The following is a 16,645-nucleotide window of genomic DNA, read 5'->3' as shown; positions in this document are numbered from 1 at the left end:
TAATGTCTACTATATACCAAGGTATGCTAGTTGCTAAGTGGGGGGCATGGAAAAAGGGATTGAAGAAATATATAAGTCACAGTCCCTATTCTCAGTAGCTTAAGAATCTAGTCGGGGTGGTGACAGGTAAACAAAAAATTATAATGTGACACAATGGGTACGACAAGCAGAGTACAGATCGCTGTGTGAATCCCGAGAAGGCCTTACATTTTAAGAGAAACTCCAAAACCAAGCTGAATTTAAAAAGTATGCTCATTCAAATTCATTTATTCAAATATTTACTGAATGTCCAGTATGGGGCAGGCCCTGTGCTAAGAGGTGGGAGATACAACTGAGAGCAAAAACCATACATAATCCCTAATCTCAAGGAGTATAAACAGACACTTTTTAGGCGGCCCATGAGGTCAAACTATTTTTATAAGAATACTAAGATGTTGCCTTTTTCACTTTCATCACTTTCAGGAGTGTATAATCGTTTTCCAGAGGCTACACGATATGTGATATCACAAGAGACCCAATGCAGGTAAAAGAATCCAGCTGTCTTCCATAGCCAGACATTGAAGAGGCATGCAAAAAGGTAAAACAATGCTAACCATATTTTCTAAAACAAACAAAAAAATTATTATTTGTAAAAATATATTTGTGTCAACAAAGTAATGAGATTTATTGTCTAAAATGAATAAATTTCTCAGTGTTAATATCCAATGTGGTAAATATTGGTCGATATAACCCACAGAAATAAAAATTCTTTGGTTCCCCAATAATTTTTAAGAGTATAAAGCAATCCTGAGAACAAAAAGTATGCGAACCACTAAGGGTGAATAGGATTAACCTGGAGAAGACTAGAGGAGAGAATGTTCCACAGAGAGAACGTGTGGGTAGGGGAAGGGTCTTTGTAGGGTCACCTGATCTGTGGGGCATATAAGCCACAGGCTTTCAAATGTTGCTATACCACTGCAAGGTGTGCGCAAGGCCCTGCAGATAAGCAATCCTATCCGTGCAAAGAGGGTTCACTAATGTAATAAGAATGGGCTCCAATTCATAAAGTGTGTGCTATCACAGGGTGGTTTGTGCCAAACAGAGCACCCACCTCTTCTGATCAGTACTAATCAGAACTGGCCCTGGGCCTGGCTCTGTGGTGTGCAGAGAACATCTGAAAGCCACGGATCTGTGCTTTCTCCCTCTCTTCCCTTTCGGCCTCCTCTTTGTTACAAGCTTCTAGACCATCACATTTTCTTAAATACTATTACGAGTGTGAACAAGGGCAAAAAGAGGAGAAAGAAGCTGGCAGAAAACTTTTTATTTCCCACTAGCAGCCCTGAGGGATGGTATGGTTAGGACATAGTTAATAGATCAATATGAACAAAACTGTTTCTTTCTCTTTGTTTTTTAGTATGCACAGTGTTTCCCTGACAGGCACAAAGGTTCGACTACATAATTAGAATTTTTTTAATATTTCAGAAGAGCAAAGTCTAAGTTCAACTTAAATTACACTCCCAAATGAAATATACAACACAAGAAAAGTTATTACGGCTTTTTCTAATGGTAGGACTGAAGTGTTTATCTCTCTTCATAATACGTTATTCAAATTTCACCTGCCCTAGAAAAAATAAAGAAGCCATTCAATTTCGCTTGTTTCTCATGAGGCATTCCAGTAAGTAATGGATCATTCAGCAGATTTAGAAGCATATGAACAGTGTGATCAGGCAAATTTTTCGGCATACTTGACAGAAAAGCCTTGTTTAAGCTCAATAAAAACTCATTCTTGATCTAAAAGGAAAATGAAGAGCTCAGATTGATAAGCTTTCTTTTTCTGCAAGAGATTCCTTTTACCCTACTGATATACTTCTGATTTTCTTTAAATACCGGTACTTAGTTTTTCCATCACGCTGTCCACTGTGCCCCTTATATTCCTCCTTTCTTCTAATTATTCTTCTAATAACATCTCTCTCCCACGCATGCACGGTGGTGGGACTGCAATGCCCCCCCCCCCCCCCCCCCGAGAATGACTGAGAAGATGGAGTAAAACTGAAGGTGCCTCTCCTCATACACCACAGAGAAACTAACACATGTGCACAAGGGGGAAAGTGAAACAAACGTTTACTGTAGCACTGGGTATCCTAGCAAAATAACTGGAAACAACCTAAATCTTTATCAGCTAGAGAACAGATAAACTGAGGGTTAGTCATTCTCTAAAACATTATAAAGTAGTTAAACACGAATGTACTGAAGTTCTATTTATCAACATGAATATAAACTTCAACCTATGAATAAAAGTCTAATACGAAAAGCGATGTACTCAGGGCCTGTAACAGCTGTAATGTTTTACTTACATCTGAAACAAACATAGTATCAAAATTTAATTAGCTTTGTGATGGGTGCATGGTCATTACATTAATCTTTCCTGCTTATTTTAAATGTTTCACAATTTAAAAATGAGCAGGCCCACTTCGATCCCTTATCCTAAACCTGCTTCTTTCTTTTTCGGTCAGCCTCCTCCAGTGTCCTGCCTCCATTATTTCCCAACTCCCAAGCAACTAGAAATATTCCAGGGAAAAACTGTTGGTTAGATTCAGGGCCTCCTAGTAACTGAAAAGCTGAAGTACTCAAAAGTTATAAAAATGCATGCAGTGTTATACTACTTTGTGCTTTACAAAGTCCAATTTCCTATATCCAGCTTTGTTGGTACCCAGAACACTTCACGAAGAGCCTGTGGATGCTGACAGCCCAGGTCCTTGACCTCCGTGCAAGAGAAGAACAGACTCGGGGCGCATGTCAGGCTGGGGTCCTACCTCTGTCTTTTACTAGCTGTGTTCAAGTAACTTATCCTCTCTGAGCCTCAGTTTTCTCATCTGCTACTATGGGAATAATACCAAGCAAAGGCATTGCAGTAACTAGAGACAGAAAGCACTTTACCACTTATTATATTCTCCAGCACAGATAAATATTTAAACTGGGCAAGGATAACTTTTGATTTAATTTAGTGATAAATAACAGCAGAAAAATTCCAAGAGGATAAATCAGTAGCACAACCAACTCATTCATTCAACACTTACTGAAGACTTGCTGAATGCCAGATACTTCTGATAATGGAGTTATGAACCACAGCCCCTCTCCTCAGAGATCTCACAGAAATAAAAGGCGCAAGTTTTCTAACAATTCTAAAGTTTTCGGAAAAGCTTTAGAACTTAGGTTATTTTAGAATCCCTAATCATCCAATTTGCCTCCTTTCTCTACACATAAAATTCCCCTCTGCACTGAGTAAACACACAAAACTAGGCAATGAAGCTACAACTTAGTATAACATCTGGAACTATTAATATTACCTGAGGGTGGCAAGTTAGTGGACTGTTCTATTTTAGTGCAAACATGTTATTGCATAACATAAAAGAACAATAACCAAATAGTATTTTATGCATCCTTTCAACATATTAAGCATCTAGTTGGTGCAAAAGTAATCACGGTTTTTGCAATTATTTTTAACCTTTTAAACCGCGATGACTTTTGCACCAACCTAATATTATGTAAAATAAATAAAAATCCTCAAGTTTCTTATTTTTAAAAGCCAGTAATTATTATCAGTCTGACATGTGCTATGATGCCATATAAGAAAGCTCTAAAAATAGACTTTTTATTTGAAACCCAGTGCTTATTGCCCAACCCTGCCCATTGAAAATGTTCACGCTTTAAAAGTAATTCCAGAAATAACCGGGATGATAGATGTTTTAACTTTCATTATAATTTCATAATACTATTGTGGGGACAGAGCCAGGAGTGTAGTTCCCAGGCTCTCACCCTCACGTGGAAAGGTGCTGGCTCAGGTAGTAAATGGCCATCAACTGTGACTGGATGGCCGTCAGCTTTGGCTAGTTGGCCGTCAGCTGTAACCAGTGAGCCATTGGCCACTAATATAACTGCCGTGGCTATGCTAGCAGGAAAATGGGGGGCTAGCAAGAAGATCGTGGCGTGGCGTGGCGGAGTTAGCATTGCGGATTGCAGTTAGCAAGTGAGGTTGGTTGGCAGAGAGAAGTGGACGACAGGTTGCAGAGAGTGTGTCTTTCAGGGGACTATGATTAAATTCTGCTAAATGCTGGAGGGGATACTACGCAAGCAGCAATGTATATCCCTCTAGATAGCTCAATGGCGGCTTTCTGAAAGAGCTCCATTAAGGGCCACACAATTTCTGAAGATCTAATTGAAGAAATTGCTTCATAAATGCTTAGAAGTCCGAATTTGATCTGCTTTATGGTTAAGTCATTGTTTTAATGGAAAGGTCATAGAATGAGTAAAAATAAAATTGTTATAGTATTTACTTAAGTCTTCTTTGAAGAAAATGGGTGATAAAAGGTAATGGGTATTAGAGTAGAGCTTTTTAAAGAAACTATTTTAAGGAACCACAAAAAGCAAATGATTTATAGTATTTGAGAACTTAAATTTTTTCAGCAGGTAATTAATCAACACAAAGACAATATTGGGTGGGCTACTATTTATTAATCTCAGAGGATAAAAAGGAAAGAAGAAATAAGTGGCTTGAGTCTTAAATCACATTCTCTAAATAAGAAATAAAACAGGTTACAAATAGCATGTAGAGCATAATCCTATTGGGGTAATATCTAATGCATAGAACATGGATGCAAAGGTTCTCTCTGGGTCATGATATTACAAGGGAAAAAACTCCTTTTCTGGCACATCTAGCTTCCACAATGAAAGCATAATCTTTTTAAATTGACAAATAAGATATTAGTTTCAGGTATACAATATAATGACTCGATATTTGTGTATATTGTGAAATTATTACCACTATTAGTCTATTTAACATCTGTCACCATAATAGTTACAATTTTTTTCTTGTGTTAAGAACTTTTAAGATCTACTCTCTTAACAACTTTCAAATACACAACACAGTGTTATTAACTATAGTCACCATGCTGTACATTACATTCCCAGGACTTATTTATTTTATAACTGGAAGTTTATACCTGCTTGAACATTTCTAATGATGGGAATTTACTACTTCTTGGAGTGTCCCACACCATCCGTCAGACAGCTTCAGCAGTTGTGGTATTAGAACTGCTTCTTAAATATCCTTCCTGAAGACCGTATTAGAACACCAAGGGAAGTATTGGTGCTCTGGCTGCTACACAGGACTATAAGCGTTCAGAAATTATAACTTTGCTGTCCGTATCTTCATGGGGCAAGCAGGGATGTGCCATTCTCTTTTGAAAGCTGAAGCCCTTAGGAAAAAATATTAGATTTCATCATTTGCATTCAAAGCAAATTAATGAATGTGTTGCTGATAAAACTGTCTTCTAAATCCAATTAATGAGACTAAACTGTAAAGATAAACTGTAATCTAATTAATTGCAATGAATCACATTGCACCAGGGAAAGTTATCATTATGAGGCTGGTAGTTGGGATAGGTTTTTAAAAAGCAGCACAAAAGAGGGCGGCTGGTTGGCTCAGCTGGTTGGAGCACAGTGCTCATTAACACCAAGGTTGCCAGTTCGATACCCACATGGGCCAGTGAGCTGCGCCCTCCACAACTAGACTGTAAACGACTTGACTTGGAGCTGATGGGTCCTGGAAAAACACATTGTTCCCCAATAAAAATTTAAAAAATAAAAGACAGCACAAAAGAGACAATATCAGTATCTCATGAGTTCCAGAGAGGGAATCCTGACTGGCCCAGAATGGAGGGGAAAGGGATAAAATAACATTTATCTCCTTGAATCCACCTACCATCCCTGCAAGATGACCCCTTTGAACAGATGAAGAAGCAAAGTTCAAAAAGGTTTCACTGCTGGTACAAAGTAAAAGCAGGACTCAAACCCAGGCTTAACGACTCCCAGTGCCTGAGCCCATCCAGCTCTGTGGGTGGGTGACTTTGAGGGGGTGACTCGGGAACACAGTTCACTAGGATCACCCAACTCCCTGTGTCCTGACACTATATTCTCTATAGACATTTCTAATATGGCTTTGGTTTCTCTAAGAGATTTGTACTAAGAAAATGAGAGATTTGGGTTCACCTGGCAGTTCTGTAATGCTTCCAATAAACAGTAATAACATGAGTAGGTGTAGTCACAGTGGGAGTGACTGCCAACATTTATTTAGTCCTCGTTATTCCCGGCACTTCTCTATCTACAGTCACTCCTTAGTGATCTCATCTAATCCCATGATTTTAAATACCATCTATTGCTAATCCAAAGCTATGGACCCCGAAATCCATAGCTTTAGCCTGGACCTCTTCCCTTTACACCAGACTGACTTTTTCCAACTGCCTTCCCCAAATCTCCACTTGGATGTCTGAAACGAAACGCCTGCTTCTGCTCCTTAATCCTACTCCTCCCACATCTCCCCTTCTCAGTAAGAGGCAGCTCCATCTTTCCAGATGTTCAGGCTAAAAGCCTTTGTTATCTTGACTCCTCTGTCTCACACTCCACAACCAATCCATCTATTAACAAATCTGGAGTCCTACACCTTCAAAATATCCAGAATCTAATCACTTCTCACCACTGCCCCTGCTACCAAGCACTCCAAATTTATTCAATGAATTAATGACGAATGGCCTGAATGATGAATTTCAATTCTCATAATAACCCTATGAAATGAGTGTAATTATTTTCTCCATTTTACAGAAGCACATGAGGTTAAGTATAAATTTATAAGCTATGATTACAGTTTATCAGTCAGGTCTTTTTTTTTTTTTCAGTTTGAAGAGTCAGATCCCCAGTGCCTGATCACCTCCATTGAAGAGATCTAATTAGCTTACTGCACTTACAATGACGTGGACCCACACAAGGCCCAGTGTGGGGACAGAGTCCCAGAAAGCAGTTTCCAGGCTCTTGGCCTCACATACAAAGGTGCTGGCTCAGGTAGTAAATGGCCATCAACTGTGACTGGGTGGCCGTCAGCTGTAACCACTGAGCCATTGGCCACTAATATAACTGCTGTGGCTACGCTAGCAGAAAAAATGGGGGCTAGCAAGAAGATGGTGGCTGAGCTGGCAAGAGCGGATTGTAGTTAGGACGGCAGACAGTGTGGCTCCTGCTTCCTGTGTCTCCAATCCAGCTGCCAGCAAGACTACAGTGGTATGACTCCCCTACCTATGGCTCCGTGGGTGTTCCTTTTTGGCCTCACCATGTCCTGCGTTCTTACGTGGGGAGCGGGAGCAGAGACTCCACCTGCCGCCCCGCATGACATCCAGCCAGGGAGTCAGCCAGCTTCTTGGAGCCCACCAGCTAACTGCCAAACACTGGTCTGACCAGGAGCTCCTCGCCAATGTCCCACCCAGGTCCCACTGCTGGGATTCCCACTAGTTTCCAAACCTTATGTTTCAGTGTCTCTTTAGTCAGTAAAGGGTGTCGGCACCACACTTTCGAGATTTAAGAAAAAGAACTTGTTAGGTCACATAATGAATCACTGAAAGAAAATCAAGTTAAGAAATGAACGCCACATGTACATACCTAGAAGACAAAGAACTCTTCTGTATTAAAGACTTCTGTCTTTGAAAAGAAACCCGTGTTTCTGAAATGGAGTCCCCTGGGGAAGGGTCCAGAGAAGTTCCAGGAGGGCCTCTGAGGACAGGGCTAACTTTCCACACAATTCTTTAGAGAGGTGATGGAGAACCAGATACAATAGGATCAGAGGGGTTGCCTTCCACCCCTCTTCTGACTCCTACCTTCAACAAACCACTTTGGAAAGTAAATGAGTTAATAAATGTGAAAATCAAAAGTTGTATATAAAAATAAGCTTTTATTGTCAAAAGGAATACCTTTTTTTCTTTAGTGGGTGACATGGGGTGAGCTCTAAGGATGCAAAATTTTCAGAACCATCAGACAAAGTAGGACTTTATGGAGCTAAACACACGATATCCTTCAAAAGTTTCTCTGAGCAAGATAAAGGCCTTTCTATGTATTTTAAAAGTAGGTGTTATATGTTTAAATTGGTGCCTATTTTGGGGTTGATCTGAATACATTTCTTCTAAGGATCTAAATGATTTTATGTATAGGAAAAAAATCAGAAAGAATATTCACCAAACTCTTAATGGTCGCCTCTGCGTGGTAGGAGTACATGGCGGGGAGGGCATATTGGGGTGGGGTTTTCACTTCTACAATGTCTACAATTTTATAACAAGCGTAAATTAATTTTTGATAAAAAATTTGGGGAATAAAACTTTCTTCTAATCTCACATTAACAGATACAAGTTTCCACAGAATAAAGTAATTAACTTTTCAACTGACTTTTAATTAATAAAATTTCTGTTTTATGGTTTTAAATTTCCCGTTAGCTGATTTCTTCCTCTACAACTTGTATGTTTTAGAAATGTTGGGTCGATGAAAATTCTATGCTATTCTAGAAACACTTCAGTTAAATTACATGCTGTTCAAATAAGATAAAGTACCATTTTGAGGAAATGTGAAATAGCAAGGAAAGCAGAAGCTGAGAGAACTTAATTCCAGCCTCTCCCATGCCCATCCTGGAGTGCATTGTATCACCATCACTAACCGTTTACTAAGTGCCTCACGTGTAAGCGCTGCACAAAGCTCTGGTCCCTGCCCTTGACAGCTCCCACACTGCCAGAACACAACCCAAGGCAGCATCTGCTACAGTGGCAAACACATGGCCATGCAGAGGAGGGAGAGAACTTTGAAATTTCTTTTTAAAACGAAAGTCCTGTGAGATCAGAAGCTGGTCTCACCTCTGTATTCCTACAGCCTAGGACAATAAATATTTTTTAAGTTAATTTTTGACACATGGGGCCACCCTGCATTTGGAGAGGAAAAAATATGACATTCCAGGCTGGAGGAATGGTGGTGGCATGAAAGGGCATGACCCTAATGGGCGTTCTCAGCTATAAAAAGTGTTAAGGAAATAGAGGGATAGAAAGTTGGAAAACCCAATTCATTCAAGTACAGAGGTTGAAACTACCTCTTAGCCAATAGGAAACCACAAAGGATTTTGAAAGTACAAAGAAAGCCTATTTATGTACCTGTCATCCTTACTAGGTTCCTTGAGGATAGTAGCTGGGTCTTAAGGATTTTGGATCACTAACAGAACCTGGCACATGACAGGAATCCAAATAAATACAAAAAAAGGAAGATTGATTAGGCTGGAAAGATTATACAAGTACCATGATACAGAATGTTCTCGAAGAATAAGAGATCAAAAATGAAGGCCAAAGGTGCTTTCTTAATATACCTCTTGATATGCTCAGACCAATTCGGTGATTCTCCAAAGGCCCCTTCCCTTGTTCCAAATTGAGTCAACAAAAATCCTCTCACATACCACCGAGGGTGTATCTAACTTTAGGAATAACTACCCTAAAGCAATGGGGAAGGTTTGGAAGAATGTTTATCAACCCATAAACAACTACTTATCAGGCAGTCCTGCCATTCCAGCTCTTCCACAAATTCTGAGATTAGCAATTGTGAGGACAGAGCCAGGAGTGCAGTTTCCAGGCTCTCGCCCTCACATGGAAAGGTGCTCACTCGGGTAGTAAATGGCCATCAACTGTGATTGGATGGCCATCAGCTGTGGTTAGTTGGCCATCAGCTGTAACCAGTGAGCCATTGGCCACTAATATAACTGCAGTGGCTATGCTAGCAGCAAATGGGGGCTAGCAAGAAGATGGTGGCTGAGCTAGCAAGCAGACTGTGGATTGCGGATTGCAGACAGGCGGATTGCAGCTAGCAAGTGAGGTTTGTTGGCAGAGAGAAGTGGACGGACGGTAAGTTGCAGATAGTGTAGCTCCTGCTTCCTGTGTCTCCAACCCAGCCGCCAGGGAGAGTATAGTGGTATGAATCCCCTATCTATGGCTCCGTGGGTGTTCCTTTTTGGCCTAGCCATATCCTGCGTTGTTATGTGGGGAGCAGGAGCTGAGACCCTGCCTGACACCCCTGCATGACAGCAATGTTCTGAGTCTTGTTCTTAACATATTTCTGGATAGAGGCATTAGGAGCAGAGGTGGAGGTAGTCATGGTGGGAAAATACTGGGAGCAGGGTGGGTTTCAGTAAATACTAGTTCCCCCTTTTCCTTACTGACCCTTCACAAGCACTTTCTATGTCCACCAAACAGTCTGACGTTTCCTGCATTATATCGGTGTTTCTAATAGGGCTTTATAATTTTCAAAGGCTTTCTGAATTCCATCTCATTTGATCATCACCACTTTATAAATATGACAGATCCTACTACCCACTCTTGCAAATGAAAAAGCCTAAATTCACAGATAAAATGAAGACAGGGAAAGTTACTCAATTACAGTTACTAGCGTCAATAAAAAACCCCCCAAAAAAACCAAGCAAGCTCTGGTTGCTATCCCTTGTGGGTAGTCTTCCAGTAGTTTCATACTGAGGGGAGAGTGGACATCATTACTTCAGTGCTGAGAACATCAGAAATAATACTTTTCAAATGGATGTTTAACCAAAGTTGGGAGATAATCAGACAACACAAGCTTTCCTTCTAGAAAGACCATGAATAACACAGCAGTTTTCATGAGAAGAAATGTCAACTTCAACATATCCTGATTATTATCTTCTAAAATTGTTGGCATATAAAAGAACTTAAAAGAGTAAATTATAAGCATTAATAAACAATCAAGAATATATTAGCTATTTCTAAAAGTGTCTTAACGTAAAATATATTCCGAAGACATGTATTAAACTGCAGAAAAGAAAACAGGCAGGATTCCGTTTTTAAAGTGAATGAAAATCTTTATCATTTTGATGTTCAATAAAATGGTATCTGTTACTTCAAATAATTATTATTTATAGGACCAAAGATTTGTCTGCTTAATTCACTTTTTCTAACATAATGTGGGGACAGAGCCAGGACTACAGTTTCCCGGGTCTCAGCCTCATGTGGAAAGGTGCTGGCTCGGGTAGTAAATGGCCATCAACTGTGATCGGATGGCCATCAGCTGTGGCTAGTTGGCCATCAGCTGTAACCAGTGAGCCATTGGCCACTAATATAACTGCTGTGGCTACGCTAGCAGCGGATGGTGGCTGGCAAGCGGGGATTGCAGTTAGCAAGTGAGGTTGGTTGGAAGAAAAGCAGAGGGCGGGCTGCAGATCATGTGGCTCCTGCTTCCTGTGTCTCCAACCCAGCTGTCAGCAGAATACAGTGGTATGACTCCCTACCTATTACTCCGTGGGTGTTCCTTTTTGGCCTCACCACGTCCTGCGTTCTTATATGAGGAGCGGGAGCTGAGACCCCGCATGACACCCTGCATTGCACTTAAGAGAGTTCAATTTGAGATCTTTTTCCCTTAGTGTTGTTCAAAACCTTGCCAAATATCTCATTCTCCAAGGTAAAACTCCATCCCCTAAATACTGTCTTTACTAATCTCCACTCCACCACAATCCTTAAACACCAACACAATCTTTAAAAAAAAAACTTAAATTTTTAAAAAATTATAGATCATATGCAACACCATAAATGGTAAATTTCAAAACAAAATTGGAGCCATTATAAAGTCCAAGCCCTATGTAGCTAAGAACCTGTTAAGGCACCATTAGTCAGAAATGTTTGTGTTAACCAGGTGTGGTAGACAGGAAAACGCACCCCACCCTCAGATGTCCATGTCCTCCTAATCCCCAAAACTTGTGAACACGTTAACACTTTACATGGAAAAAGGGTCTTTGCAGATATGATTAAATTAAGGCTCTCAAGATGGGGAGATTATCCTGGATTATTGGTTGGGCCTGACACAATTACAGGGCCCTTGTAAGTGAAAGAGGAAAGCAGGGCCATCAAAGTTAAGAGAGTGAAGCATCAATCTGCAGAAGCTACACTGCTGGCTTCCAAGATAAAGGTGCCCAAAAAACAGAATGCAGACAGCCTCTAGAAGCTGGAAAAGCAAGGAAAAGAATGTTCCCCTAGTGTGGGGACAGAGTCCCAGAGAGCAGTTTCCAGGCTCTCGGCCTCACGTGGAAAGGTGCTGGCTCGGGTAGTAGATGGCCATCAGCTGTGACTAGTTGGCCATCAGCTGTTACCCGTTAGCCATTAGCCACTGATATGACTGCAGTGGCCACACTAGCAAGCGCGGATTGCAGAGAGGCGTGGATTGCAGTTAGCACGGCGGATTGCAGTTAGCAAGTGAGGTGGGTTGGCAGGCAGAAAAAGCTGATGGCAGCTTTTGGATCGTGTGACTCCTGCTTCCTGTGTCTCTAACCCAGCTGCCAGCGAGATATGGTGGTATGACTCCTCTATCTACGGCTCTGTGGGTGTTCCTTTTTAGCTTCACCATGTCCTGCATCCTTATGCAGGGAGCGGGAGCTGAGACCCTTCATAACACCCTGCATGACACCTAGTCTCCAGAAAGGACACATCCCAGTCAACACCTCGATTTTAGCTCAGTGAGACCCATTTCAGAGGTCTGACCCTCCAGAACTGTAAGATGATAAATGTGTATTATTTTAAACCATTAAGTTTGTGGTAATTTGTTATAGCAACCATAGAAAACTAATACAACAGGTTTAGCAAGGCACTATTTACCTGCCCATCTACCAGGATACCCTAAGGCTTGTTACATAGCTCCCTACTATTGTAGACATTCATGAAATGTTTACAACAAATTATCTAGAAATTAACACAAGATGGTGGTAGTGGGGAATTGGAGAGATCCACAAAGGAATTTTGGAGATCTGTCAGAAATTTTCAGGTCTCTTATTCTTCTTTCCTATAAATATACCTTCTTTTTATTTGTCCTTTAAGAAAGGTGCTTTTGCTTTATAGTTCAGTTCTGGAAGACGATTTGCAAAAGCTGGGGAATGCTTTGGTGTCTACCAGGCATATTTCATTATTGTGCTTTCGTTTGTATAAAGCTTTACTGATCCATAATCAATGTAGCTGACTTCTGAGAGGTTTTGGTTCTGTTAATGAAGTCATACCTTCTTTAACTCATCTCTCTTGCTTGGTCTACCTTATCATCTCAAACAAGTCATTAGAAAAGAACCGCAGTAACAGGCCGAGGCATAGGCAGAGCTTACAAATTCCTGTAAAGCCTAACTACTCCAAGTGTGGTCTGTGGGCTAGCAGCATCGGCATCACCGGGGAGCCTTTTAGGAATTCAAGGAAATCCTGTTAGATATCAAGTCCCATTCCAGATCTTCTGAGTCAGAATCTACATTTTAGCAAGATCTCTAGCTGATTTGTATAAACATTAAAGTCTGAGAAGCAGATATGAAGAGCCATTCACTGGCAAGGGTACCCACCATGCCCCACTAAATATATTTTAGGGACAAATATCCTAATCAGATTTATGTTCGGTTAATGCAAGCTTAACACGTTGCGTACGGATCACGAGACTCTTCACGAGGGATTTAAACCCCGCCGTACGCAACGTGTTAATTATTACAAAGATTTTATTTCAAGCACGAAAAGTTTTCCTGAGGCATAAATGAAAAACATGCCTCCTCACCTCAACTACTACCTGGCAAGATTTGGTGGGATGGTGGATGAAATACTGATGTAAGTATATTTATTTCTTTTATAAAGTTTTTTCAGGAGCTAAACATTCATTAAATGTTCACAGTAGCCTTATGAGTCGATAGCCCCACGGTACAACTAAGGAAATATTTACCGAGACACAGACGTTAACTAACTTGCCATAAATCACATAGGGAGGAGCCAGAATGCTAATCCAGACGTGCACAGTCTCCAAGACCATCCTTGTAAATACTATTCTATACAGTCAATCCTCATTACTGGCAGATTCCATATTTGCAAATTCTATTCACTAAAATGTATTTATAACCCCCAATCACCAATACTCGCTGCAATGTGACGATCAATTCAAGAACAAGTGTGTGTGCAGACTGGCAAAATTTTGAAACACCAGATGTTTCCTGTTCTACCTCTCATATTTTAAACAAGTGTCTTTTTCAGAACCTATTTAGTGCCATATTTTTCATATTTTGTGCTTCTTGTTCGTGATTTTGCAGTTTAAAATTGGCCAAGCAAAGCGCTGAAGCCCTGTCTAGTGTTCTTAAGTGCCAGAAAGCTTTGATGTGCCTTATGGAGAAAATACGTGTTAAATAAGCTTCATTTAAGGATAAGTTACAGTGTTATTGGCTGTGAGTCCAATGTTAATTAACCAAGAATATATTAAATAAGGTAAACAGAAACACACATAAAACAAGGCTATGTATTGATCAGTTGATGAAAATGTTGTGACCACAGGCTCACAGGGACCGAACTATATTTTTTCTAGGGGCAATGATTCAGTATTTGCTCACATGGTATTCTCACTGACTTTATGGAACATTACTGCAACTATTGTTACATGTACCAACCTGACATGTAACAACAGGAAAGCCATCAAATTTAGAGCATTTTGAGGAACAAGAGATCATTTTCCCTCAAACTCAGAAACAGCACTTGAAGGTTCCTGACAGGATAACCACAGGGACTGATGATGGTATCATTTCATAGCTTACAGACTAAAAACATTAGAATACAATGTACAAAGTCAAAAAACGAATATTACATCACCAAAGACAAAATTCAAGAGGTGGCTCCATGGAGTACATACTATACCCCCAGAACGTGCAAATGAATCAGTGAGGTAAGGAAAGAGTATTAACATTCATCTACACTTATTATTTTAATCTCATCTTTAAATTCTATTTTGTAACTTAACAGTACAATAATATATGTACACAATTTCTAAATTCTATTGGTAGTGCCGGCTTCAATTCTGTTGACGGCACACACGACCAAAAATTGTTGGGAGATCACCACTGTAGACAATCAGAGTCAGTACCCGAAAAGAAAATAAACTCCAGGAGCATGTGTCCTGCAGTGAGGGACAGGGCTGGTGGCTTTGAGGACTCAGGTGCACTGGGAGCATCTAAGAAAATCTGGGTTCTTCTGCTGCTCTGCCCCCAAGTTGTGATGATCCTCACACAGGACATCCCTCCAGACATCAATTGACTCATCGGAAAAATTAATTATCTGGTTGCAACATTCACTAGAGAATCCCAGCTAGGAGCCCGCCCTGCTCTAGAAATTTGACAATTCTATGACTCAGAAAAAGACTTAATAGCTGGTAAGTAAAACCATTGTGTGTTGTTGCCTGGAGTCTAAGGACTGAGGGCAACAGACTGTCCACAAAACACTACTTCCCAGACTGGGAGGATTGTATGGAATCCTATGAGATCTTAGACTGTCAGTGTTATCGTATATAGTTAGGCTACATCATATACACATTCAACTGTAACTTCTCGACAGAGAGCGAGAGAGAAACAAAAAACAAAAAACCATAACCAGTGCTAGCAATCTGTCTGCCATTCCACTAAACGAGGGTGTTCTGTTCTCTGGGACAGTCTCAGTTCCCGTGTCTCTTACAGTGTGAGTGGCTCAGTGTGAGGCTAATGATTGACACAACATATTTTTCATTTACATCACCTAAGCATAAACTATTATACTTCCTCTGGTGTTCATGGAAAAAAGCAGGGATTGTTTCAACCCTAAAGGAAAAATGGTTGCATATGACTTACTTAAAGGTGGAACTCAGCCTCCAAAGAAGACTGATTTCCTAAGGGTATTACAATGGCAATTTTTGACATTAATCTTCACAGTATACATCGACTATTGAATCAAATCCCCAAATAAAATAAGACTCAACTGTAGTTTTTCTGGTTCACTTCTAAACCTATCACCAAGAGTGTAAACTGAAATTTGTTCCCATATACTTTTATGGTACTTCATATTGATTAAAGTGTTCTCTTATCAACTGAGTCATTTAACATACCTAGCAGCAAAGCAGACACAACAAGCACTGTGGTTCCCATTTCCGAGATTGAGTGCAATAATGGAAAGAGTAAGGTTTTTGTCAGGCAATTTGGGTTCAAATCCTAGGCATTGTTCAATTTTTCAGAGCATTAGTGTCCTAACAGTAAAATACGCACATCTCACAGTTTTGAGGATAAGTCAAGTGTACAAGTGGCATCTATACAGTACTCAGTGTTTCCTTTCACCATTCCACAGGAAATGGGGCTACAAGGTGACACATCTAATGTGACTAATTCCCAATTCCCTGCTCCACAATCGGAGGTTAAAGAATGTAACTTAGCATCTCTTTAAAAGGGGTTCAAAGATATACTCTGCTAAAAGCTTTTTAAGTAAATTTGTGAAATGCTACTCTCTTCAAGACTCACAAAGCATATATGTGTGCATGTGTATGAGACAGACTCTGAGAAGCCGTGCAATAAATAAACCTGAACATGTACAGAACATTTCCCAAAAGTGCAGTTAATACCGGAATCCTTTCTTGCATAATTACTGTAAACATCCACACAGACCTAATGTTCTTCTGAGCATACTTTTAGATGAGTATACTCTTTCAGTAACATTACTTTGATAAATTAACGTATAACAAGTTAATATTATACTATAGTTCTTAATAAAAATAATAGATTATAGGACAAGGCACAAGAAACCAGGGCTACCTGAAAATTCATCGTGACACTTCAGTCTTTCCATTTTGCCGGACTAGAAGCCGCAAGGATCTAGATCGCAGCCGCCGCCTAGCTAGGTCGGACGAAGCACCTACGGGGCGGGGAGCGCCTACTTCACCTCTCCCGCAGCGGACCATCCCTCCTCTGCCTTTTTTCGCCACTACCTCCATCCCTTCCCAACCATCT

The 16,645-nt window shown here is 40.4% G+C and overlaps 1 protein-coding gene across 3 annotated transcripts in view; it reads right to left on the bottom strand.

Moving 5' to 3' along the window:
* Positions 1-16,645, bottom strand: part of ENOPH1 (enolase-phosphatase 1) — a 31,814-nt gene that overhangs the window by 14,175 nt on the left and 994 nt on the right. The window contains exon 2 of one of the 3 annotated variants that reach the window (XM_074324306.2): positions 16,451-16,550. The exons of the other annotated variants lie outside the window; for them this stretch is intronic. Coding sequence (XP_074180407.2) covers positions 16,451-16,462 — 12 coding nt within the window. The 5' untranslated portion in view covers positions 16,463-16,550. The remainder of the gene's footprint in view (positions 1-16,450; positions 16,551-16,645) is intronic. 3 annotated transcript variants of the gene reach the window in all.

The sequence above is a fragment of the Rhinolophus sinicus genome, chromosome 1 (assembly GCF_057876585.1).
Source record: "Rhinolophus sinicus isolate RSI-liver-muscle chromosome 1, RSI-T2T, whole genome shotgun sequence".
Lineage (NCBI taxonomy): Eukaryota > Metazoa > Chordata > Mammalia > Chiroptera > Rhinolophidae > Rhinolophus > Rhinolophus sinicus.
The sequence above is the reverse complement of the archived record's forward strand: the minus strand, read 5'-3'. Positions and strand labels throughout refer to the sequence as shown.